This window comes from Pimephales promelas, chromosome 17 (genome assembly GCF_988280905.1).
Source record: "Pimephales promelas chromosome 17, fPimPro1.hap1.1, whole genome shotgun sequence".
NCBI lineage: Eukaryota > Metazoa > Chordata > Actinopteri > Cypriniformes > Leuciscidae > Pimephales > Pimephales promelas.
Window position 1 is genome coordinate 9,264,425 of NC_142785.1, and position 25,187 is coordinate 9,289,611.

General features: G+C 36.4%; 1 protein-coding gene across 1 annotated transcript; it reads right to left on the minus strand.

Moving 5' to 3' along the window:
* Positions 1-1,385: 1,385 nt before the first annotated feature.
* On the minus strand, positions 1,386-23,966 carry muc13b (mucin 13b, cell surface associated). Its single transcript, XM_089121880.1, has 16 exons — positions 23,739-23,966; positions 22,065-22,148; positions 21,531-21,602; positions 20,778-20,867; positions 18,574-18,663; positions 16,348-16,452; positions 4,887-5,003; positions 4,482-4,588; positions 4,245-4,303; positions 3,793-3,917; positions 3,537-3,671; positions 3,405-3,444; positions 2,958-2,995; positions 2,760-2,847; positions 2,479-2,674; positions 1,386-2,374 (listed from the first exon to the last, which is right to left on the minus strand). Exons 1-16 carry the CDS (start codon positions 23,794-23,796, stop codon positions 2,234-2,236), a joined length of 1,545 nt encoding a protein of 514 aa, XP_088978006.1. The 5' UTR covers positions 23,797-23,966; the 3' UTR covers positions 1,386-2,233.
* Positions 23,967-25,187: the final 1,221 nt, after the last annotated feature.

Here is a 25,187-nt window from a genome sequence, read left to right on the forward strand (position 1 = left end):
TCAGACTTCTTCCCAGTGCATGTTGGACTCCGGCAGGGCTGCCCTTTGTCGCCGGTTCTGTTCATAATTTTTATGGACAGAATTTCTAGGCGCAGCCAGGGGCCGGAGGGCGTCAGGTTTGGGGACCACACGATTTCGTCTCTGCTCTTCGCAAATGATGTTGTCGTGTTGGCCCCTTCATACCAGGACCTTCAGCATGCACTGGGAAGGTTTGCAGCCGAGTGTGAAGCGGCTGGGATGAAAATAAGCACCTCCAAATCCGAGGCCCTCAGCCGGAAAAGGGTGGCTTGCCCACTTCAGGTTGGTGGAGAGATCCTTCCTCAAGTGGAGGAGTTTAAGTATCTTGGGGTTTTGTTCACGAGTGAGGGAAGGATGGAACGGGAGATTGACAGACGGATCGGTGCAGCTTCAGCAGTAATGCGGTCGATGTACCGGTCTGTTGTGGTAAAGAAGGAGCTGAGCCGTAAGGCAAAGCTCTCGATTTACCAGTCAATCTACGTTCCTACTCTCACCTATGGTCATGAGCTTTGGGTCATGACCGAAAGGACAAGATCCCGGATACAGGCGGCTGAAATGAGCTTTCTCCGCAGGGTGGCTGGGCAATCCCTTAGAGATAGGGTGAGAAGCTCGGTCACTCGGGAGGAGCTCAGAGTAGAGCCGCTGCTCCTCCACATCGAGAGGGGTCAGCTGAGGTGGCTCGGGCATCTGTTCCGGAGGCCTCCTGGACGCCTTCCTGGGGAGGTGTTCCGGGCACGTCCCACTGGGCGGAGGCCCCGGAGAAGACCTAGGACACGCTGGAGAGACTATGTCTCCCGGCTGGCCTGGGAACACTTCGGTATCCCCCCAGAAGAGCTGGAGGAAGTGTCTAGGGAGAGGGAAGTCTGGGCATCTCTGCTTAGACTGCTGCCCCCGCGACCTGGCCCCGGATGAGCGGAAGAAGATGGTCTATGGTCTACTGTAAATTTTAAGTTAAGTCTGTAAAACCATTAACGTTTCTACCGTATTTTTAACGGTAAAGTTCTGGCAACCACAGCTGCCGTTTTTTTACCATAAAATTCACATTTTATTTTTTACAGTGTGGCTTCTCTTATACAGTGTGGCAACTCTTTATTCCAGACATGGCCGTAAAACATCAGCAGGTTGGAGTTTCTAAAATTTCTGGTCAAATTATCCTCCTTTAGGGAACGGTGGGTTGCATACACAACCAGGACGTTCCTATGTCTAATTCACATATTAATGTGCTTGGTAAAAGTGAAAGCAACGTTTCATATAAGAATATCTTATTATTATTTTTGTTTCCCTTTATATTTAATATTTAAAGAGCTGTTTAATGTCATATAGAAAAATGGATGAAAAAAGAAGACACAAATACCTTTGAAAATATATAAATATTTTAAATCAAATGCTTTATTAATGTCATAAATATAAAAAATTATACATTTTATTATATATATTTAAAAAAAAAAAAGTTGAAAGTGACATGTGAAAGCCAAGTATGGTAACCCATACTCGGATAAATAATAATAATAAAATACATTGGCATAGTCATGGCATAATACATCAATTCTCATAGTTACAGTTAGAACAGTTAATGATAATTTCTCTTTCTGAATAAATTTGGTGTATTACTGCTTGAATATATCTATTTATTTAGATTCATTTGAAATTAATCAGCCCAAGCATTATCAACACTAAAGCCAAATAAAACCCCAAAATGTCAAAGACAAACATAAAAATATCTGACTTAAACATCCACTGAATTAAAAGCATGGATGATGTGTTTTGAAAGAATGTTTGGTTGGAACCAACAACAACAACAACAACAACATGTCTTTAAATATTTGATTTTAACTTGGTAAGATGGTAATTAAGAAAATTAAATGTAGAATAGGAGCTGCAGTAAAAGCTAAAGTCCCTGCAACACAGCTTCCATTCAACAGTTCAGGAAAGACATTTAAAAAAACAAAAACTTTTAAAGCAAAAGCTTAGATCAAGTGAAGCCCTTGAGCTGAATTTCATTAGCTGCTAATAGCATAGAATGTAAATACAAAGGAAATCTGAATTCTGTTCCTGTGGTAAAAGAAAGGGGTATAAAATCTGTGTGTAGTATTTGTAATTCATTTCATTAACCTTTGAATTTTATTTAACATAGAAATGTAAATAAAGTAATTCAGTCCATATGAAGATGAAGGAAAAACCTCCAATTGCAGAGATTTGTCCTGATCAAGAGATGCTAATATCTGCGCATTCTGTCATCATCTTGCCGAAAGTATGGGTTTTGGACACCATTTTCCACTCCTCTCCCACTGTGACCAGAGTATCCTGGGGGAACTTGACCCCTATAGCTCATGCTCTCCTCGTAGTCAGAGTACAGCTATAAAATCACACAAAAAAAAAATTATTATAAACACTTGCAGATTACTATTATTAATAAAGGAGATTTTATCACTTAGATTAAACTGTTGGAAACTTTCTTACCGCTTTGCTCTCTGGGCGATCTCTGGTCACCAGTGCCTGATTGCTCCCACTATTAGTCAACTCCAGATTGTTAGACTTCGAGCTAGCATCAGGATTGGCCCGAGGGATCCTGGGAACTCCTGCAGGTCTGTGTAATTCCGTATTGCCATAGTTTGAGCTAAAGTCTACCTTGTCTGAAGAGCTGTCCTTTTGATCCCTACAATCGTAAATGAATGCACAGACAAAAATGAGTGTTTTGCATCTTTGTAAACAGACATAGAAAATGTGTCCTTGAAACTCACCTGCAGCTTACAACAATCAGGGCCACAATAAAGATGATCAGTAAAACACCCAATACAGTGGACACCACAACCACAATCAAAAGATATGCTGTAACAAGAATTTTTATTGAACAGAGATGCATGAATGTTTCTCAAAATAACTAAGTATACCAGAGAAGATGCAGCTTGATTCTGATGATGGCAATTGTGATTACTTACCTTCACTGCAATTAAATCCAGAAAAGCCAAATGGGCACCTAAAATAAGCAAAACAGCTTTCAGTGATAATGTGCACAAATACCACAACACCCATAATGACATGTATTACATTACATTTATATTTTGGCACTGTAAAATTTAAATACAGGCAGCTTTATTTACGGAGTTATTTCTGTTTGATCTTAAAAATGACCCTTATTAGTGTAATCATGTATTCAGGTTGATTCTTTCATAATTAATACTATTTTATTGGAATAAAACAAGTTACAGATCCATCACTTAAATTCAAAGGGCTTGAACATTTTCATGGGTCAGCCTAATGAGTAAGTTATATTATATAGGTCCTTAGTGGACCCTGGAAAACTTTAATATAATTATTTATGAAAGAATAATGAAATTTACACATAGAATCATGAAAATCTCAAATGAAATGATGCAAGTGCATACTCTTTACATTCTCCATTCACTGCTTTCTTATTCTGACAAGCTGTAAAAAGATGGGAGCACAATAGTAAAATTATCAGAACCAGTCTGAATGTTTCAAAGTTGTGCAAATAACAGTGAAACAAAAATACTTACCTACGCAGGCAGAGGATGTGTATTTTGAGCTGATGTGCCCTTCTTTGCAAGTACACTTTGCAGTACCATTAACCCCTTCTTCCTCACAGGTTGTGGTATCATAGTCACAAATGGAAATATCACACACACTGTCTTCTGTGATTTGAGTAAATAAGTAAAAATTTACTAATGTATGCTTCATTCCAAGTTTTTAAAATGGCTAAACATTTTAATAATCTTGAAGGTAAACCAGTTAAAAGAAGACGTAGAAACATACTTTTGAATTTAGATCCAGTTATTTCAGCTTCAATTTTTTGCTGAATCAGAAGTTCAACATTATCAGATGTGGCATTGGATTTCAAATCATAGAAATTCTGCACATCTGCAACTATACTGCCAGAACTGAAAGAACGGGTACAAGGAAATTATGATGAAAAACACATATGCAACAAAACTTATTTTATATGAAATAATTCCAGTGGAGAAGCAAAATGGCGTTAAAAGTTTTAGATTTTAGCAAGGGGTCAAATTAAAACCCTCTATTTTGAGTCATATTGCTAAGACTGAAAGTGCCAATTATTATTTGCAATTTATTTAACTGAGACTGTGCTTTTAGTTTTCTTTTAATCATTGTTACTCAAAAAACTAAAAGCTCAGCCTCAGTTAAATAACAATTATTAAAAGAAAACCAAAAGCTCAGCCTCAAGTAATTATAACAATTGTACTCACCTTAGTTTAAAAACGGTGGAATTCAAATAGCCAGTGTCATTAAGCAGAATGTTTCTGAGCTGTATTTTAGGGTTGAAAATTAGCTGTTATTCACAACCATTTATTTGAATATGTGTATCACTTATCCTTTACACAATAGGAACAATGGAAAATCTTTAAGCTGACAAGACATGCTGCCATACAGTGTTGGTTAGGACTGAATCTCTCCACAAATCAAAAGGAAATTCAGTCTCTTACCGCTTTCTCAATTTTTTCTGCTGTCTCCTGAAACAGTTTAGATGCTCTGTCATCCATTTCTGATGCAAATTCATCATTCAAAGTTACCTTACCAGGGAAGACCTTAGCTGCAATTGTAAAAAAAGAAAAAGAAAAGAAAAAGAAAAACAAAGAAGAGTATAACATAATTGAATTCATTGATATTCATTGATAAATTGGTAAAAAAGCAAGGTATAATACTCAGTCGTGCCTGATGTTGTGCTTGTATTGTTATATTCTCAGATCAGAGGAATGCAGATGATGGCAGTTTGATTCATAATTAGGCTTAATTTCTATACAACAGGCTGCGGTGACTGTGTGTGCATATGAATGTGTGTCACATATCTGCACATTATTTTTGATGATTCAAAACTGAGCAAGTCATACTTTGTGTACAGCCACTTTCCAGATAAACCAGCCCAGGCCGGCAGATGCAAGCAAATGAGGACCCAAACCGTTCTTCACAGATACTGTCTCCAACACAAGGACTTGATGCACAGGGACCTTAAGAAAAACAAAACAAAAACATAATGACATTTTTAACCTGTAGGAACTAGTAAATTATCTGCTCCAGCAGCAGTTTAAAAATTATACTAAAATATAGTTATATTCTAAAATGAAAATTCTCACCCTCATGTCACCCTAACTCCGCAAAAACACTTGTTTTTTTACGTAACATTAAAGGATAAAATTGTGAAGAAAAACTATGGAAACTGTTTGCTTCTTCTTTTAAAGTTTTCAAGCTTTAAAGACACTCAAAGCACCAGTATCATAATAGTAGTCCATATGAACTATGTGGTATATTCAAAGTTTTACAAAGCTAAATTTAGACAGAAATTTACTCCGGTCACTGGAAATCTAGGCATCTGCCCTATAGTGTCACCTTGGCAAGCTCATTGTGTAGCAATGTCGTAAGTGAATAATTTAATCCAGTATGCAAAGGATTTAGTAGGTTAGTTCACAGCAGGCATGTACTGGCCATCGGGAACAATGGGACATTCCCGATGAGCTGGTCGAGTGGATCAATCTGTGAAACGAGGGAGACCTTGCCCCACCCCAAATTAGGCAGCGTTTTTTTGGAGGAAATTGGAAACTCCAACAGGCAAATATTCCATAACTGCATTTGTAATGAAATGGAGTTATCCAAGTTAAATTTGATTCCGCCAGCAGCGCAAAAGCTGACAAACATTAAGGTTCTGTGGTGAAGCTAGCTGAAAACAACCACCAAAATGAAAAGGTAAAATGGAAGACTTTGTGCCATACACATAATTAAGCTTGTTAATCCAGAACCACCCTTATAGTAATTTATTCATTGATAAATTGGTAAAAAAGCAAGGTATAATACTCAGTCGTGCCTGATGTTGTGCTTGTATTGTTATATTCTCAGATCAGAGGAATGCAGATGATGGCAGTTTGATTCATAATTAGGCTTAATTTCTATACAACAGGCTGCGGTGACTGTATATGCATATGAATGTGTGTCACATATCTGCACATTATTTTTGATGATTCAAAACTGAGCAAGTCATACTTTGTGTACAGCCACTTTCCAGATATATAATTTACAATGCAGTTACTAGTTACTAGAGAATTTCAACAATGGCAATTTCTCCTGGACGAAATCTCTGAATCAGACGAGCACGAGCACCCGGACGTTTGTGTTGTGATAGTTTCGCCTGACAGAACATCCAGGTATCATGCAGTAATTCACCAAACAGAAATAAATACAAACGAGGAGTAATTCACTAATATTTTGGCAATGTAACGTGAACGGGGTTTGTTGTTGTAAGAAGAAGGAGGCAGGAACCGGTGACCATTTAAATATTTTAATAGTAAAATGAACAAATACAAAACGAAAGAATAAGCCAGCAGCCCCTCATTGACGACTGCTGTAAGGTTACACACAACAGAAACAAAACATCATAAAATCAGGCATGTTTCTCTCTCGATCTGCCGTCGTCGCTTCTCATTTTATGCTTTCGCTTCTCCGTGAGAGACGTGAGACCAGCGCGTGCCTCACAGGTGTCTTTCATTATTACCAAATAGTCTCTGTTATCACTCACGCCACCGGCCTCGCGCAGCGCGCCGTCCTCTTACGTCCCTCCTCGCCCTCGATCGTCCTGCTCGCCACAGCCAACTAGACATTTTGTGTGAAATGAATTTCAAACTCTGGTGACAGCTAATGTTAGCCTTGTAGACGGAAGAATGAATTCTCTGTTTGCGCTGTTCCCGATTAGTGGGTGTGGCTTGCGGAGCTGTGCAATGCGGTGCATTGTGGGAGCTATAGTTTTTTAATACAAATGCGGTTATTTTCCCTTGGTTATTTTCTGTCTTTTCTCGGTCAAGAGGGCACCAAATTAAAAAATTCTTTTACATTTCGACTACATATATGATCGACTTTCAATAAAGATTAATGTTGCAATGGGTGAAATGCTCCTTTAAAATCAAACATTTTAAAAGAGAACAATACATCACGTTTGTTTAAACCAATGAGCATTAAGCTGTGACATCAGCAAGTCGTTTCCCATTGTGCTTTAGATCAGCGCAGTCAGTGGAGAGCAATTGTGCGCGACTGCAGAATCCGACACATCCGCCTTGCACTCGCGAGAGTTTTTTGTCATATGACACCAGAGCCAGGCGGACCGCTCTCGGACACATTTCTAACCAGCATGCATCTCGCGCTGATCACCGGTGATCGGTTCTGCGCAGATTTTGCTCATCTCAAACCAGCCTAATGCCTTAGGCCCCGTCCACACTACTGCGTTTTCGTTTAAAAACGGAGAATTAAAACGAATACGATCTCCGTCCACACCAGCGTTTTGTCTGCGTATTAGAATTGATCTCCGTCCACATTAAAACGACTGAAAACGCAGATCACGTGACCATTCACCAACACTGGGCATGCGCGCGCCGGTGTAAACAGTGGTTGGCGAATCAGGGAAGGACACGTCATGACTGATGACACCCAATCATAGAGCCGAGCGTAAAAAATTTAATAAATTTCATAAAAAAAATTCTCCTGAGCCTGGGGGAGTCCGGCAAGATGGCGGCGTGAACAGTCAAAAGTTTCGAGCTCTCGGTGCTTAATTTTTAGTAGGAAAAGTAGTTAACTTAGTTGTCAGCATAATTCATATATGCTTTAGATCGTAAGATATTCTGTGCCAATCTATCATATCTTGGACCTTAAACATGCCTAAATCTGCACAAAAAGTCCAGTGACTCCGGAAAACCTGATTCTTGTGTGTCGGCTAAACATGGCCATGACTACGAAAGCAGTATGATTGAAGTTATGCATCTGGGAGAAGAGGAAGAATTTACACCATTACCTGTAACTCCGAGCAAACCTCCACTTGCAAAAAAAACAACGTTTGTCAAGGTTCACTCTGGTAGTGCATCTGATGCCGATGAGATTGTAACAATGCTCTATAATCTTATCAATACACGAAGTGATGCACTAGAAACGATGGTTCAAAACGCCTGTGCAGAAATAAAAGAGCTAAAAAGCAAAATGCTGTACATGGAGAAACGAATGGACAGGGGCGAACAAGCATCCAAGGTGTGTATGAGTCGGGTGACGGATTTGGAACGGTATGGTAGGCGCTGGAACCTGCGACTCCACGGTCTGCGAGAGACCGATGTGTGAGAGGAGGTTATCTGCGTGTGCCAAGAAGTGCTTCCACAAGAAGCCACAAAACTTCCAGATTCTACTGATGTAGCTCACCGGCTGGGAACCAAACGTGCTAATGAGACGAGGCCACGTGCAACAATCATTTGGTTCACTGCCAGGAGATTCAGAGATGCAGTATGGAAGGCAGCTAAAAGCAGTGAGTTTCTCCGGAATCAAGGCATGCAGTTTAAGGAAGATCTGACAAAGGAGGACAGAGATTGCAGACAGAAGTTGTGGCCTCTAATCAAAAAAGCGTGCGATGATGGCAAATCTGCTTACTTCATCGGAGGACGTGCTTTTATTGATGGAACTGAAGATACGGGGTGAGATAAAGAGCTTTTCTAGGTTTCTTCCTCAGGATTCTCAGGAATGTGAGTTAATTTGTTGAACTGAATGCCAAGATGCTGTTGTAAGCTTCAATACCATTGGACAATATACGTCCAATAAAAACACTTACGTCAGGGCAACAACCTGTGTTCAGAAAGGTATGGCCAGTTGTTAAAAAAAAAAGAGTTTAACAGCAGCCTATGTTAAAGGTGCCATCTACCATAAAAAAATCAAATCATACTCCATATTCCATACCAGATAGGGGGCAGTATACCTCCAGAAAATGAGTTGTGCTGCAGCCGCGCTCGCGTGCACTCTCACATCTTCAAACAACACAAGCGAGTGCTGTTTTGCTCTCTCTCCCTATAGTAAAAGGTTGGAAGACCGCAGTTTCACGTGGAGTATTTGGAGATTTTTAGAGATTAGAGACTCAATGAACAACATCTCAACATTTAATTATAAAGGCCGTCTCATAGACGCCTGTATAAAATATAAGCCGGTGCATTTCGACGATATGGGAAAATAAAAGCCCAGGCTATTTTATATTGCATTTTTATTGTTAGTTTGAATTAATTTGACAGAGAGCATTCGCTGATGTTGACCAAGCTAGCGCCATTCAGAGCTGCCATTACATTCGCAGCCTGACTCATATGAGTATTCAATGTACGGTTTTGAATGAGACGATCCTGTTACTGTGAACGGGGAGCGCTTTATGAACATTCTGTGACGTGCGAGCAGCGCCGAGGACAGTGTGTCTGTTAAGAGTGAGCGCTCGTGAGCTGGAGACACATAACCTGATTTATACGAGGTTGAACTGGCCATGTGACAAAGCGGGCATAAGATGGACACGAGCGCGAGTTCGCGGGCGAACTAATTAACTAATTGATCGATATATAAGGCACTCCGGATTATAAGGCGCACTGTCGTTTTTTGAGAAGATTAAAGGCTTTTAAGTGCACCTTATAGTGCGGAAAATACGGGGTAGTTATGATATATAAAAAAAATCTCAGCTCTCAGATTCTGTCAACTTTATTACGCAATTCAAACAATACATACATTTTTGGTGCTTGTAAATGTTACACGACAGATCCCTAGCGCACGTGAACCGAACACGAACACTGTTGAAAGATACAGTATGTTACAACTTACCCACTAGCCATGTGTGTTACTCGTGTATTTCAGTTTGGGTGGTGGTATATGTTGCCTGCTCGATACGCCTCCCATGGCCCAAACTGGTATTACGACACCTGCCGGGCCGGGGCTAGTAATTTAGCATGCTAATTCAGGTTAATATCTCGGCAGCACTATAACTTGTCATTTTTTTAAATGACATCATCGACCGTATTTTTTCTCATTCTTTTGATGCGTGTAGTTCATTTTTTGGAATTTTAACTTCAATTATTACAGATGGCACCTTTAAATAGGCTTACGGTTCTTTCTGTTCTGTCAAACTGTTTATGTTAAACAAGAAATAAGAGGGAATTTACGTTTAGACTGAATTTTTTTTCTCTCTTTCTTTTTATTCTTTTTTATTGCAGTTATTCATTGAGTACTGATCTCGATACCACTTTGATTTAACGTTTATACCAGATTGTCCAGACATTTCAGTTCTCTATTCTTCAACTAATCTGTCACATTTATCACTTATCTCATTTAATGCTAGGGGGTTACGAAATATAGTTAAGAGGAAAGCTCTATTTCTCTTTGCCAAGCAGTTTAGGGCGGATTTTTGTTTTGTACAAGAAGCTCATTCTATTAAAGAAGATACAAAATTTTGGACTTCACAATGGGGCAACTCAGTATGGTTTGCGCGTGGATCTGAACACTCCGCTGGAGTAATTACTTTAAAGAATAGATTTAATGGAGATGTTCTTCATACAGAATCCTGCAGGACATTTTATTTGCCAAGTAATTATGTATGATGATAAAATACTAATATTAGGAAATGTATATGGGTATAACAACACTTTGGAAAATAACAATCTTTTCAAATATATAGAAAATATATTTATTGGCTGGTTAAATAAATATCCAAATGCAATTTTGTTAGTTGGAGGGGATTTTAATATTATACTTAATGAAACTATGGATAAATGGCCACCAGGTCGACCTAACATAAATAACAACAATCTTAAAAACTTTATGGATAAATTCAACCTTATAGATATTTGGAGAGTCAAATTTTCCCATAAGACATTTACATGGGGTAATAAATCAGGTCAATCTAGAATTGACTTCTGGTTATTGTCTGAGAGTTTTAATAAAGATAATGTAGAAGTTGACATTATTTCTACTCCGCTCACAGATCACAAAGCTATCAGCATTAAAATTAAATTCTCTGATTCAAATTGTTTTATGAATGGATCATATTGGAAGCTTAACAATTCTCTGCTACTATATGACGAAGTTTAAAAAAGTAATCACTGGGTTGATAAATAGCTTTTATAATAAAGCAAATAAGGAGGATGCATTTTGTTCAAATTGGGAACTTCTGAAATTTGAAGTCACTAAATATTTAAGGAAATTTGGCAGCCAGATAGCCAAACATAAAAGAGCTAAAGAAACAGAAATAGTAGTTGAAATAACAAAACTAGTGAATAAATGTCGAGACGATTTGATGGATGAAGAAAATTTACAATTATCAGATCTGCAAATTAAACTAGATGATCTATATAGAAAGAAAGCTGAAGGTGCATTTGTCCGTTCACGGATACATTGGCTCGAGGAAGATGAACAAAATTCACAATACTTCTTTAACTTAGAGAAACTCCATATAAATAACACAACATTAGTAAATTAAATGTGAATGGGGTTGTAACAAAGGACCATAAAATAATTTCTAATTAATGTTGTGAATTTTTTAAGAAAATGTATACATCCAATTATTCTCCAGTGGTATCTGATGCCTTTCTGAGTTCTATAGAAGTGAAAAGTATTGACAAAATTGAAAATGAACTTTGTGATATGCCTATTTCTTTTGAGGAAGTGATAAAGGCAATTAATCACTTGAAAAATAATAAATCGCCTGGTACGGACGGTTTGACCGCTGAATTTTATATGCTATTCATTAAAGATTTGGCCCCTTTTTTGCTCAAGATATTTATTGAAAGTATCAATAATCAATGCCTTCCAACCACCTTGACTCAAGGGTTAATCACTTTAATCCCCAAACCAAAAAACGATTTACTCTGTCTTGATAATTGGTGTCCAATCAGTTTACTGAACAATGATTATAAAATATTTGCCCTGATATTCGCTAAAAGACTCAAATTTGTTTTAGATTCAATTATCGATGAAACTCAATCTGGCTTCATGAGGAATAGGCATACCACAAACAATTTAAGATTAGTTTTAGATATTCTGGATTATCCTGAATTTAATGAAGATAATGGGTTCATTCTTTTCCTTGATTTCTGTAAGGCTTTTGACTAGTGAAATTTCTTCACTAGCGCAATTAAAACCCTTTATAAGAACAACAAATGTTCAATTAAATTGTTGGGTGGCACTTCTAGTAGATTCAATTTGTCTAGAGGGATTAGACTGGGTTGCCCTTTATCTCCTTATTTATTTCTGTTAATAAGTCAACTTCTTGCTAATCATATTAAGGGCTGGGAATCGATTCCAAAAAGAATCGATTCCGAGGCGTTAGGAATTGAGAGTCGATTCCAAAGGTTGGAATCGACTCCATTAAGGGGAATCGACTCCTCCTTTAATATTTTTTTTTTTAACTCAAACCGAGGCCTGTCACCGATTTCATTTGTCAACACAATCACGTCACCTGTAACTAAATAAAGTTCAGACTAAATAAATGGATCCATTCGTGACACAGAGTATGTTTTAGGGCAATCAGTGTAATGACTGACTCAATGAAATCTTTAGAATCGGTTCCAGGGTTTTATCTTACTCGTTGTAATTTAGGACAAATAAATCTGATTTATGAAATCAGTCGACAAAAATCAATCACTCACGTGACGAAGAATGCCTCCAAGGTCAAGAGTGGTGCTACGTTACGTGAGATTCGACAAAAATTTGCGATAAATTCACGTAAACTTTTTCCTGTCAGTCATTCTCCAGTGTTCAAACAGCGCGTCGCGTTCGGTTACGATAGTCAACGATAGAACTCTCTCCAAGATGATTCAATGTTACTATTATTATACTTGATGCGATAAAGCTATGGTTTCACATAAAATGAAAAATAAAATGCCACACTGTATTGGAGTCTTTCATAATCATATTATTATATAGGCTATTATTATATGTTGCTGCCTCATTAAACAGCTGCGCTATATTTCAAAATGTCTTAACTAACTTATATAGACCATTTAACAAGATGTAAACAACACTGGTCCAGAAACGCTTCCTGTTTCAGTTTGTAACTGTTTTCTTTATTTCACATGTAAAGAAAACCTCTTAAAGATGTTTGTTTAACTTTTTGATTCAGTTTTAAATGTTCTGTCGGTTGTATTTTATCCCAGCTTTTATGTAGTGTTAAAAAACTGAAACAGGAAGTGCTTCTGGACCAGTGTTGTTTACATCTTGTGAAATGGTCTATATATATAGTTAGCTACACATATTGTCTCTTATTTGTTCCCCACATGTTTTTTTTTTTTCACTAAATGTTCAGACTTTATACAATTATTGTTTTTCTAGACTAAGTTTTACTGAGGTATCCACTAATCTAGTATAATTCTTGATCTCTCTTTTTTTTGATTTGTTGTTTTTCTTTAGCTATAATGAAGTTGTCTGTATTAATTAGGTTTTGTTTAACACACAAAGGAGTGATTGTCAGTTCAACACTATTATAAAAATTCTACTTTTTTTTTTTTTTTTTTTTTTACTGCGCTGGTAAAATTGACGATAAATTGAACACAGCATACGCTATACGGAGGCCATATTTTGACCCATGGCTGAAGTTAAGTTTCTCTCCCCATGATTGCAAAAAATGCATCTCAAAATGCATCAGATTGATGCTTTAAAATATGGAATATTTAAAATTTTCTCACGGGGGAGCATGCATGGGACTCATTTTCATGCATGGAAGTAAATGCCTCGTTATATTTATGACCATGCAGCACTCGCAATAGTCTAATAGGAAGGACAACTGGATTCGCAACGGTCGCTTTGTCACGCCCGATGTAGAAAGTTTGTCACTGTGTGGAACGGTAAAACACGGTTGGTATAAAAAAAAAACTGAGGAATCGATTCTGGAATCGATTCTTTTTGATTCCAGAACCAGGAATCGAAATCGATTCCAAAAAATCCGGAATCGAACAGCCCTAAAAAAACCAGTATGATTAAAGGTATGTCTATTATTGGTAAAGAAATTGTCGTAACACAATTAGCCGATGACACCCCACCACCCAGAACAGCGTATCAGCAGTGAATGGCATGTTTAACCGGCAAGGCTTTAAAGCACATGCAAATTAACTTTTGTGAACTCGCTGAACAGATAGCCGTTCCTCTGCGTTAATATTGCGAGTATTTGTCGCGTTGTACACTAATGCTGTTGAGACGGAGGTGTCAGGACTGCAACTGACAGAATGCACGATATAGCTGCTACATATTTCTACAAAAGCAGTCAGCAGCTTGCTTGGAGCAAGGATCATAGCGCAAATTTGAAATATATCGATATATCGCCCAGCCCTGGTGACCTGTAATGTTCTTGTCAACTGACAACGATACCAGCGCGAGAGCGACTAGAGATAAGAAATAGCAGGTGAACAAGCTGAACCAATCAGACATTCTCTGGCTGAACGCAAATACGTCCTTGTTGATACTTTGAAAGGAACTTTCTGTACGCACGTCAGCCAGTTATGGGTTATATCCTCATATTCTCTCCTTTTCACTCCGGCTGCCGACACCCGTTCCCCTTTTTTTTTTTTTTTTACAGATCTGCATGGTTCACGTAGGTCACATTTTCAGGTCGGAAAATCCGGAATTCAGGATTTATCCGGAAAAATCACATCCTTGTTAAAATCTAAGTACTCTGAAAAAAAGAGTATAAAAATCGAGTGACTCTAGACCGTTTAATCTGCACTAAACACAGCTCATTATTTCGAACCGGGACGAAACAACAGATTGGCTTAGGCGACTGTCACTCTCTCGCAACCATGGCAACCACCCTTTTGCCACGCAGGACCTGCCCACTTGCGCGTATCCAGATCGTACCTGTTCGCATGCCCTTGTTTGAGCTTAAAGGTACTCTTGGTCCTGAGGTCCTCCTCAGGTCCTCTCGTCTAAAAAGTGCTCCTTGCCCTGCACTTCGACTACCCCGTCCTCGGCCTCTACTTCCTCGGACCCTAATAGCACGGCCTCTTGCACGACCTCCTCTGCTTCGCCCTCGACCACGGATCTGTCCTCGAGCTGACGATGCGGTACTTGCTTTCTTATACTGTCTATGGGTAACTTACTTGTCTCGGGAGTGTAGTCCTCATCAGAATCAACAATGCTTTCATCAAGCCAACTCTTACATGCAACTCTTACATGCAGTCACCATATGTTATGAATCTTACACGAAATTCATCTTCATCACAGTTTAAATGATGGCAATGGAAAACGTGTATCATGCAACCTGTTTTTAGCTTTGCCTTATAGATAACTAGCTCGTTAGCGAATCAATAAATATATATTGTAAACTTTACCAATATCAATATGCTAGCTTGATAGTGAGTAATAAAATACAACATATTTGTTTATCTTCATAATGATAGTTAGATTTTTTTATTTACATGTGTTTCTGACATGATGAATCCTCTCCTCTCCGCTCGTCTCAGGTAAATAATGCGTCTTCAGCTCAGTTGTCGGAGTCGCGCGTTCATGTGTTTTGGGGGCGTGGCTTTGGAAGGAGCCCAGAAGGGAGGGGGTGAAGTGAATGGAAATAATGAGCTGTCTTTAAAACAATCGTGAGAGGTCTACAGACACTCGATTTTATACTTTCTTTTTCAGAGTACTTAGATTTTAATTATGCATTGATATATATATACAGAAAGTTTAAAGAAATTTGGAAAAAAAAAGAAAAAAAAAGCCATGTTTTATTGCTTTTAAAAGTGAAGTGAAACTTTATATTGAGTCAATATTGCCTTCAAAGAAACAAAAGGCTATTTGTATTTTACAAGCAAGCACACTTTTTAAAGTATTCCTACAATACTATATGTACCTCTCCCTAGCATTTGAAATGTATTGTATTTCTATTGTTTGTCTTGTTGTTTCTTCAATAAAAAAAAAATAAAAATAAAAAAAATTCCTCCTACTCTCCTGGCACTTTATTCAAGGACCAAATGAGCATCTCAGCATGAATACACTGAATTGAAATGTTTTTTATTGTCCTCCAAACTCACAAGACACTTAAACTCTAGCCACTTTTTGAATAAAGATTTGATTTACAAATGTAATATGTGTGCCCTGACGCCTATGCATTTCATTAAGAAATGTCTTACTGTTGCAGCTTGCAATGATTCGATGCTGATTCAAATTACTTTAGACATGAAAAATGGTTAGTTTGTGGGTTCAGTAGCATAAGTCTTTAAATGCATGCATCTTTAGCACGAATAACAGCACTATTTCAGTTGAAAATTACTTACACAAACAATGTCATTACCAGACAGAGAAACAAAATCACACACTAAATAATGATAAAGCTGTCAGACATTTTGTATTCTGGAAAAAAGAAAAATGAAACACAATTTGTGACTGTCCAAATATATGAGCAACTAGAAAAAACAAACCCAAATTTGCTTATAAGTGCAACTTTGAAAGAAAGTCATATGGATCCCTCTATGACACTTCTAGGATTTGTTGAGGTGTGAGCACTGATCTATATAGAATGTCATTATATAGATCAGTGGGTGTGAGTACCTTGTGTTGTAGACATAGTAGTTGTGATGGCAGCAGTTGTGATGGCAGGAGTATCATCTGTAGATTTGGATGTTATGCCTGTGGTAAAAGTACCAGTCTCAGGAGCTGTAGGGAAAAGTTATATATTAGGGTAGGTTGCTGAAAGACCACAATAAACTCCAACAGGGTAAGGACCTTGAGCTGGGAATTGAACTCCCGCAGTTTCTCTATATGTCGGAGTGCTGCCCACGAGGATCACTCATATCACCCTGAAGGCGTTGGTTTTGTGATAAATGACCAAATAACTGTAAAGGCACATTGTCCCACTGGTAGCACTTTATACAGTCCTATTCCCCATGTACATACTATGACTTATAATTATAACAATAACTGGGTAATAATTAGGTACTAACCATGGACCTACCCCTAAACCTAACCTTAACTCATGTAGTTACCTTATATGAACCAGTACTTTCTTAGGTAAGTACACTGTACGTACACGTACTGTAAATTAAAGTGCATCCATCCCACTTATTGTACAACACGTGAAAGTAGCGACGTAAAAAGTTCCCCACTTTTAAAAACGAGTCGTTTGCGGGGCTGGTGTCAATAAAAAGCTTTTATTGGACTAACAAGGACATTTTTAGTTCTGAAACTTACAGGATATTCTTATAATATGATGACCTCTTAGATGTCAAAAGCTCAAGGAAAATTTGATTTCTCAGTTCATCACCCCTTTAATTCAGATGGCCTTCTTTTTACTTATAAAGAATTCATGCTCAAATATAATATTCCTATACCACCAAGGGAATTTGCAACCGTTTTTAGAGCAATTTCTCCTAAGATTTGTATGTTATTTAAACAACAAAAAAGATTACCAGACTACCAGCAATCTCCACCCCTCTCACCAAATCAATCTCTTGTAGGTCACCCAATCAATCTCTTGTAGGTAAAACATATTTCGCCTGTCATTATAATTATAACAAGTCAATAAGAGCCCTTTTCCAGAAAGATGTTGTTTCAAGACCAAATGTTATTGCGTACTGGAGTCAGTTTGTGAGTGATGTTGACTGGAAAAAAGTCTGGCTTCTTCCCAATCGCTTTTTATAGGATATACCCTGCTAAACACTACTTATCCAGATTTTAAAAAAAGATATTGATGAAAGTTGTAGTTATTGCAAAAAGAAGCCAGAGACAGCTGATCATTTATTTTGGCACTGCCCTTATGTGTCTTTATTTTTTGGCAAAATGTTCTTTATTTCATTGTTGGAAATATTGATGAACATTTTACTTTACTGTGGAAAGATGTTCTACTAGGTATTTTTTTTAAGAAAAAGCCTGTACTTATTTTATTTTATTTTTTTATTATTTCGATGGCTAAATTCACATTCATAAATGCAAATTTTTAGGGAAAAAGCCATGTTTTATTGCTTTTAAAAGTGAAGTGAAACTTTATATTGAGTCAATAGTGCCTTCAAAGGAACAAAAGGCTATTTGTATTTTACAAGCATGCACACTTTTTAAAGTATTCCTATAATACTATATGTACCTCTCCCTAGCATTTGAAATGTATTGTATTTCTATTGTTTGTCTTGTTATTTCTTCAATAAAAAAAAATAAATAAAAATAAAAATTCCTCCTACTCTCCTGGCACTTTATTCAAGGACCAAATGAGCATCTCAGCATGAATACACGGAATTGAAATGTTTTTTACTGTCCTCCAAACTCACAAGACACCTAAACTCTAGCCACTTTTTGAATAAAGATTTGATTTACAAATGTAATATGTGTGCACTGACGCCTATGAATTTCATTAAGAAATGTCTTACTGTTGCAGCTTGCAATGATTCGATGCTGATTCAAATTACTTTAGATATGAAAAATGGTTAGTTTGTGGGTTCAGTAGCATAAGTCTTTAAATGCATGCATCTTTAGCACGAATAACAGCTCTATTTCAGTTGAAAATTACTTACACAAACAATGTCATTACCAGACAGAGAAACAAAATCACACACTAAATAATGATAAAGCTGTCAGACATTTTGTAGTCTGGAAAAAAGAAAAATGAAACACAATTTGTGACTGTCCAAATATATGAGCAACTAGAAAAAACAAACCCAAATTTGCATATAAGTGCAACTTTGAAAGAAAGTCATATGGATCCCTCAATGACACTTCTAGGATTTTTTGAGATGTGAGCACTGATCTATATAGAATGTCATTATATAGATCAGTGGGTGTGAGTACCTTGTGTTGTAGACATAGTAGTTATGGTGGCAGCAGTATCATCTGTAGATTTGGATGTTATGCCTGTGGTAAAAGTACCAGTCTCAGGAGCTGTAGGGAAAAGTTATATATTAGGGTAGGTTGCTGAAAGACCACAATAAACTCCAACAGGGTAAGGACCTTGAGCTGGGAATTGAACTCCCGCAGTTTCTCTATATGTCGGAGTGCTGCCCACGAGGATCACTCATATCACCCTGAAGGCGTTGGTTTTTTTGATAAATGACCAAATAACTGTAAAGTCACATTGTCCCACTGGTAGCACTTTATACAGTCCTATTCCCCATGTACATACTATGACTTATAATTATTACAATAACTGGGTAATAATTAGGTACTAACCATGGACCTACCCCTAAACCTAACCTTAACTCATGTAGTTACCTTATATGAACCAGTACTTTCTTAGGTAAGTACACTGTACGTACACGTACTGTAAATTAAAGTGCATCCATCCCACTTATTATACAACACATGAAAGTAGCGACGTAAAAAGTTCCCCACTTTTAAAAACGAGTCGTTTGCGGGGCTGGTGTCAATAAAAGCTTTTATTGGACTAACAAGGACATTTTTAGTTCTGAAACTTACAGGATATTCTTATAATATGATGACCTCTTAGATGTCAAAAGCTCAAGGAAAATTTGATTTCTCAGTTCATCACCCCTTTAATTCAGATGGCCTTCTTTTTACTTATAAAGAATTCATGCTCAAATATAATATTCCTATACCACCAAGGGAATTTGCAACCGTTTTTGGAGCAATTTCTCCTAAGATTTGTATGTTATTTAAACAACAAAAAAGATTACCAGACTACCAGCAATCTCCACCCCTCTCACCAAATCAATCTCTTGTAGGTAAAACATATTTCGCCTGTCATTATAATTATAACAAGTCAATAAGAGCCCTTTTCCAGAAAGATGTTGTTTCAAGACCAAATGTTATTGCGTACTGGAGTCAGTTTGTGAGTGATGTTGACTGGAAAAAAGTCCGGCTTCTTCCCAATCGCTTTTTATAGGATATACCCTGCTAAACACTACTTATCCAGATTTAAAAAAAAGATATTGATGAAAGTTGTAGTTATTGCAAAAAGAAGCCAGAGACAGCTGATCATTTATTTTGGCACTGCCCTTATGTGTCTTTATTTTTTGGCAAAATGTTCTTTATTTCATTGTTGGAAATATTGATGAACATTTTACTTTACTGTGGAAAGATGTTCTACTAGGTATTTTTTTTAAGAAAAAGCCTGTACTTATTTTATTTTATTTTTTTATTATTTCGATGGCTAAATTCACATTCATAAATGCAATTTTTTAGGGAAAAGGCCATGTTTTATTGCTTTTAAAAGTGAAGTGAAACTTTATATTGAGTCAATAGTGCCTTCAAAGGAACAAAAGGCTATTTGTATTTTACAAGCATGCACACTTTTTAAAGTATTCCTATAATACTATATGTACCTCTCCCTAGCATTTGAAATGTATTGTATTTCTATTGTTTGTCTTGTTATTTCTTCAATAAAAAAAAAATAAAAAAAAATAAAAATAAAATAAAAAATTCCTCCTACTCTCCTGGCACTTTATTCAAGGACCAATTTATGAGCATCTCAGCATGAATACACTGAATTGAAATGTTTTTTACTGTCCTCCAAACTCAAAAGACACCTAAACTCTAGCCACTTTTTGAATAAAGATTTGATTTACAAATGTAATATGTGTGCACTGACGCCTATGAATTTCATTAAGAAATGTCTTACTGTTGCAGCTTTCAATGATTCGATGCTGATTCAAATTACTTTAGATATGAAAAATGGTTAGTTTGTGGGTTCAGTAGCATAAGTCTTTAAATGCATGCATCTTTAGCACGAATAACAGCTCTATTTCAGTTGAAAATTACTTACACAAACAATGTCATTACCAGACAGAGAAACAAAATCACACACTAAATAATGATAAAGCTGTCAGACATTTTGTAGTCTGGAAAAAAGAAAAATGAAACACAATTTGTGACTGTCCAAATATATGAGCAACTAGAAAAAACAAACCCAAATTTGCTTATAAGTGCAACTTTGAAAGAAAGTCATATGGATCTCTCAATGACACTTCTAGGATTTGTTGAGATGTGAGCACTGATCTATATAGAATGTCATTATATAGATCAGTGGGTGTGAGTACCTTGTGTTGTAGACATAGTAGTTATGGTGGCAGCAGTATCATCTGTAGATTTGGATGTTATGCCTGTGGTAAAAGTACCAGTCTCAGGAGCTGTAGGGAAAAGTTATATACAGTATTAGGGTAGGTTGCTGAAAGACCACAATAAACTCCAACAGGGTAAGGACCTTGAGCTGGGAATTGAACTCCCGCAGTTTCTCTATATGTCGGAGTGCTGCCCACGAGGATCACTCATATCACCCTGAAGGCGTTGGTTTTGTGATAAATGACCAAATAACTGTAAAGGCACATTGTCCCACTGGTAGCACTTTATACAGTCCTATTCCCCATGTACATACTATGACTTATTATAATTATTACAATAACTGGGTAATAATTAGGTACTAACCATGGACCTACCCTTAAACCTAACCTTAACTCATGTAGTTACCTTATATGAACCAGTACTTTCTTAGGTAAGTACACTGTACGTACACGTACTGTAAATTAAAGTGCATCCGTCCCACTTATTATACAACACATGAAAGTAGCGACGTTTCAGTTACTCGAATGAGCAGTCTTATATAAACCATTGCCATGGACGACAGCAAATATTAAGAAATAGCAGACAGGTGAATGACGTGATGGAACCATCCGAATGAAGTGATCCAGAGAACTAAGATCAGATTAAGGATGACTTTTTCTTAATGATTTATAGTTGTTATGTTTGGGCCTGCTGGTAGGTCTCGGACTACTGAGAAGGGAGTAGGAGGCTACCTTGTGTTGAAGCAGTTATGGCAGCATCAGTTGTGCTGGCAGAAGTTTTGTCTTCTGCCGTTGTGGTAGGAGCTGTGGGGGAAAGTTTTATGTTAGGGAAGGTTGCTGAAGGACCACAAAAATCTCCAACAGGGTGATCAATCTTATATCAAACTGATACAACTCATCAATAAATACATAGACACAAAATATTGATTTGAGTTTAAATAATCCTATACCTTTACCTGTATTTTATCTTTCAGCTTCCACTCAAACAAATAATAAATTACAACGTACAAAACAAATGGCCTAGAACAAGAAGAAACACTACAACAATACTAAAGTCCTCTAAAGTCCTTTTCACTAGGCCTCATGCTGAACGTCGTATGAAAAAAAGGAAAAAAGTGCATCCGCTTGCTGGAGAAAGTGTTGATGGAAGTATGAAACTGATGGGGATATCTGTGAACTTTTAAAGTAGTCAGCTAACCTAGCTAGTTATTGTTTATTAAATTGTAATATCTGAATGGAAGTTAGAAAAAGAAAATATGAGCGTACCTTCTGACATGGTGGTTGGTATTGTATCAGCTGTGGTGATAGAAGCACTTGTGCTGTCAGTTGTAGTGCTGGATTGTCCCACAACTACATGTTCAAAGACAAAACAATGAATTTACCAGAACTACTGTCAAAAAAAAAAACAAAAAAAAAAAACGTGTGCAGTCAAAAAATATATGTAGAACAAGGTACTGGAAAAAGAACATAAAATATTTCAACCTGAAAACAGTGGAAAACATTACCATATCTCTCTGCTTCTTTCTATACTTCTGTCAATTTCCCAATGCCAAATCCAGACACACAAAATACCAAACACAGCTTCTTTGTTTCTTTTCCATAGTCCATTCTGGTTGATGAAACTATCCCATGTTTTCCATTAATTTTTTTTTTTTTAAATCGTTTTATCCATCCATATATAATTTGGTGTAAGGGTGGGATAAGCAGGCTGCTTTTCACAGCCCTTTCTGATTATACATAAATATTATTTGAAGACATCAAATTGATAATCTGACTAGTTTAGCAACCTCAGTTATATTTGTTGTTTTATTTGTTGTATTGTAAACATTTATAGGGGTGGAAAAACATTATTACATATATTATGCTTGTAGTGAATGTGTAGTTTGGATTCTTTTTGATTGTGTTCTTTAGACAAGAAACACTAACTAACTAATTTGGAGTAGTTAACCTTGCACTTGCATTTGGAGCTGGCACTTCCTTGACGGTAAATGGCAATGTGAACTTTGTTATCTTCCTTATGAGGTCTGAGTAACTGCTGACATTTTATTGCTTGCAAAGTCCTTACCATTTTTTATTGGCTTTTCAAATATTATCTACTGAAATGACTAGATATGGCCTAACAAGCCCCCCCCCCCCCCCCCCCCAACAAAAAAAAAACTAAAGCAAAAAATAAACTTTACATACCATTTTTTTTCTGTTCAATTTTCGTCATATCTTCAAGTAACATTAATGATAATTTGATTCATGACCACATAATCATATTTACAGTGGCCCTAAAAGCCATCACATCACCACCCTACTGATAAATTAGTTAAGTTAGAAAAGTAAAGAATTACATTTTAATGCACACTGATCGAAAAATATAATAAATGATTAATCCAACTGGCCATCCTATCTGCAGATAAATAACAGAAAATCACAGTGCTGATTTAGAATTTTTAATTACTTGCAATGACAAATGTTATACTGTTATTCTATTTTGTAGGCCACATTTGAACAAAAACTTTCAAACAAGTCAAAACTGTTAATTATTTGTATTATATTAACAATTCCAGATCTACCTAGATTAATATTTAATAACCTTAAATCTAAGCTCTTTATTATTATTATTATTATTATAAAAAGGCAAATTTTGTTTCCATGCTAAAACGCATAAAATAGCTTACTAATGAATACTTAGCCTATTATTAATAAATTTAAGCCAAGAAGTCAAGGGAAAACTTATGTTCGATTCATAAATCATTAACAACAGAATATAATAATCTTTCAAAACATATGTAAACCAATTTGTAATCACGATTGAACAAAATTAGGCCTACAGATGTCCATAAGAAAATATTCCACAGTAGCTTCAAGGAACTTTTCCTTTTTTGTTCAGCTAAATAACACATTCATTACATATATCTTAATTCCAATTTATTATAGGAACGAAAAACTCACCTTCATGTGTAGCAATCAGTAAGCCGAATATCAGAAGTGTCTTGAATGGTATATTCATTTTCAGATTTTAGTCCCACTGGCAGTAGCTACAATGGGTATGATAAGTAGGACACAGTAAGGAAATAAGCAGATCTTCCTGTGACAGGTTGTCTGGCACGGCCCTCAGTTCAGTGATTAGAAAGTGTTGGGTAACCCATTTTAAACGCCACGATGAATGACGTTCGACTGCTAAACCGCGCCTGCTGGAAGGGCACACGACATTCGCATACGATTGTCGCATTTCGCCCCCTAGTGTCAGTCGCACAGAACTTTGAAATTGGTCGTGAAGCAACCGTTACCCTAGGATATTCACAATGGTAAAATTAATGATTTTAATAAATGTAATGCATGCATGAATATATCTGGGTCAGTGACGTTTTAGAATTTCAAAACAGTAAAAAAAATTAAATTAAAGGACAAATTAAATATAGCATTTTTTGTGTACATCTATGTGTATATTTTTTGTTTTTATTAGTGCCCTTTATAAAAAATAACAATATATGACATTTTAATGTGTTTCTTTGTATACAGTCCTTGAAAATGTCATATGGTAAAACGAAGTGATTTTTAAGAATAAATTAAATTTAATATTCATGACACAGTTAAAAACAACCATGAATGTAATAGTTGATCTGTAAGTATTATATAACAAGTTGCAAAATATAACCACCTACACCACAAATTCTAGATATTTTGTTTTTTAACAATCACAGCATGTCATCTATGGACATTTGTTCTATTTTTTTGCAAGAAATTAGTCAAAAATGCCTTGAAGTTATATATATATATATATATATATATATATATATATATATATATATATATATATATATATATATATATATGTATATCATACTAGCTCTCCTCCATTATTTTCATGAACCCTGTAAACAAACAAAGTATCTATTTTTATTTATTTTAAAATTCAATGTTTTACCATATGACATATTTTGTTTTACCGTATGACATAGTACAATTTCAATGTTTAATTGCATTTTTAATGTAATAAATTGATGTAGGCCAATTCAAAATGATTTCAAAGAAACAGGCATCTCAAGTGAACCTTTTTTTAACAGTAGAATATACAGTATTTCCCAACACATGAACATTTCTTTTAGTCAACCCAACTCTCTTTCAGTACAAGGAACACATAGGACATGCTATATGTAAAACATGACAATATCAGTCAGATTTACAACAGTGAGATACACACACACATACACACACACACACACACACACATGAATAATATATCTACAGTGGGGCCAAAAAGTATTTAGTCAGCCACTGATTGTGCAAGTTCTCCTAGTTAGAATGATGAGAGAGGTCTGTAATTTTCGTCATAGGTACACTTCAACTATGAGAGACAAAATGAGAAAAAAAAATAAATCCAGGAAATCACATTAGGAT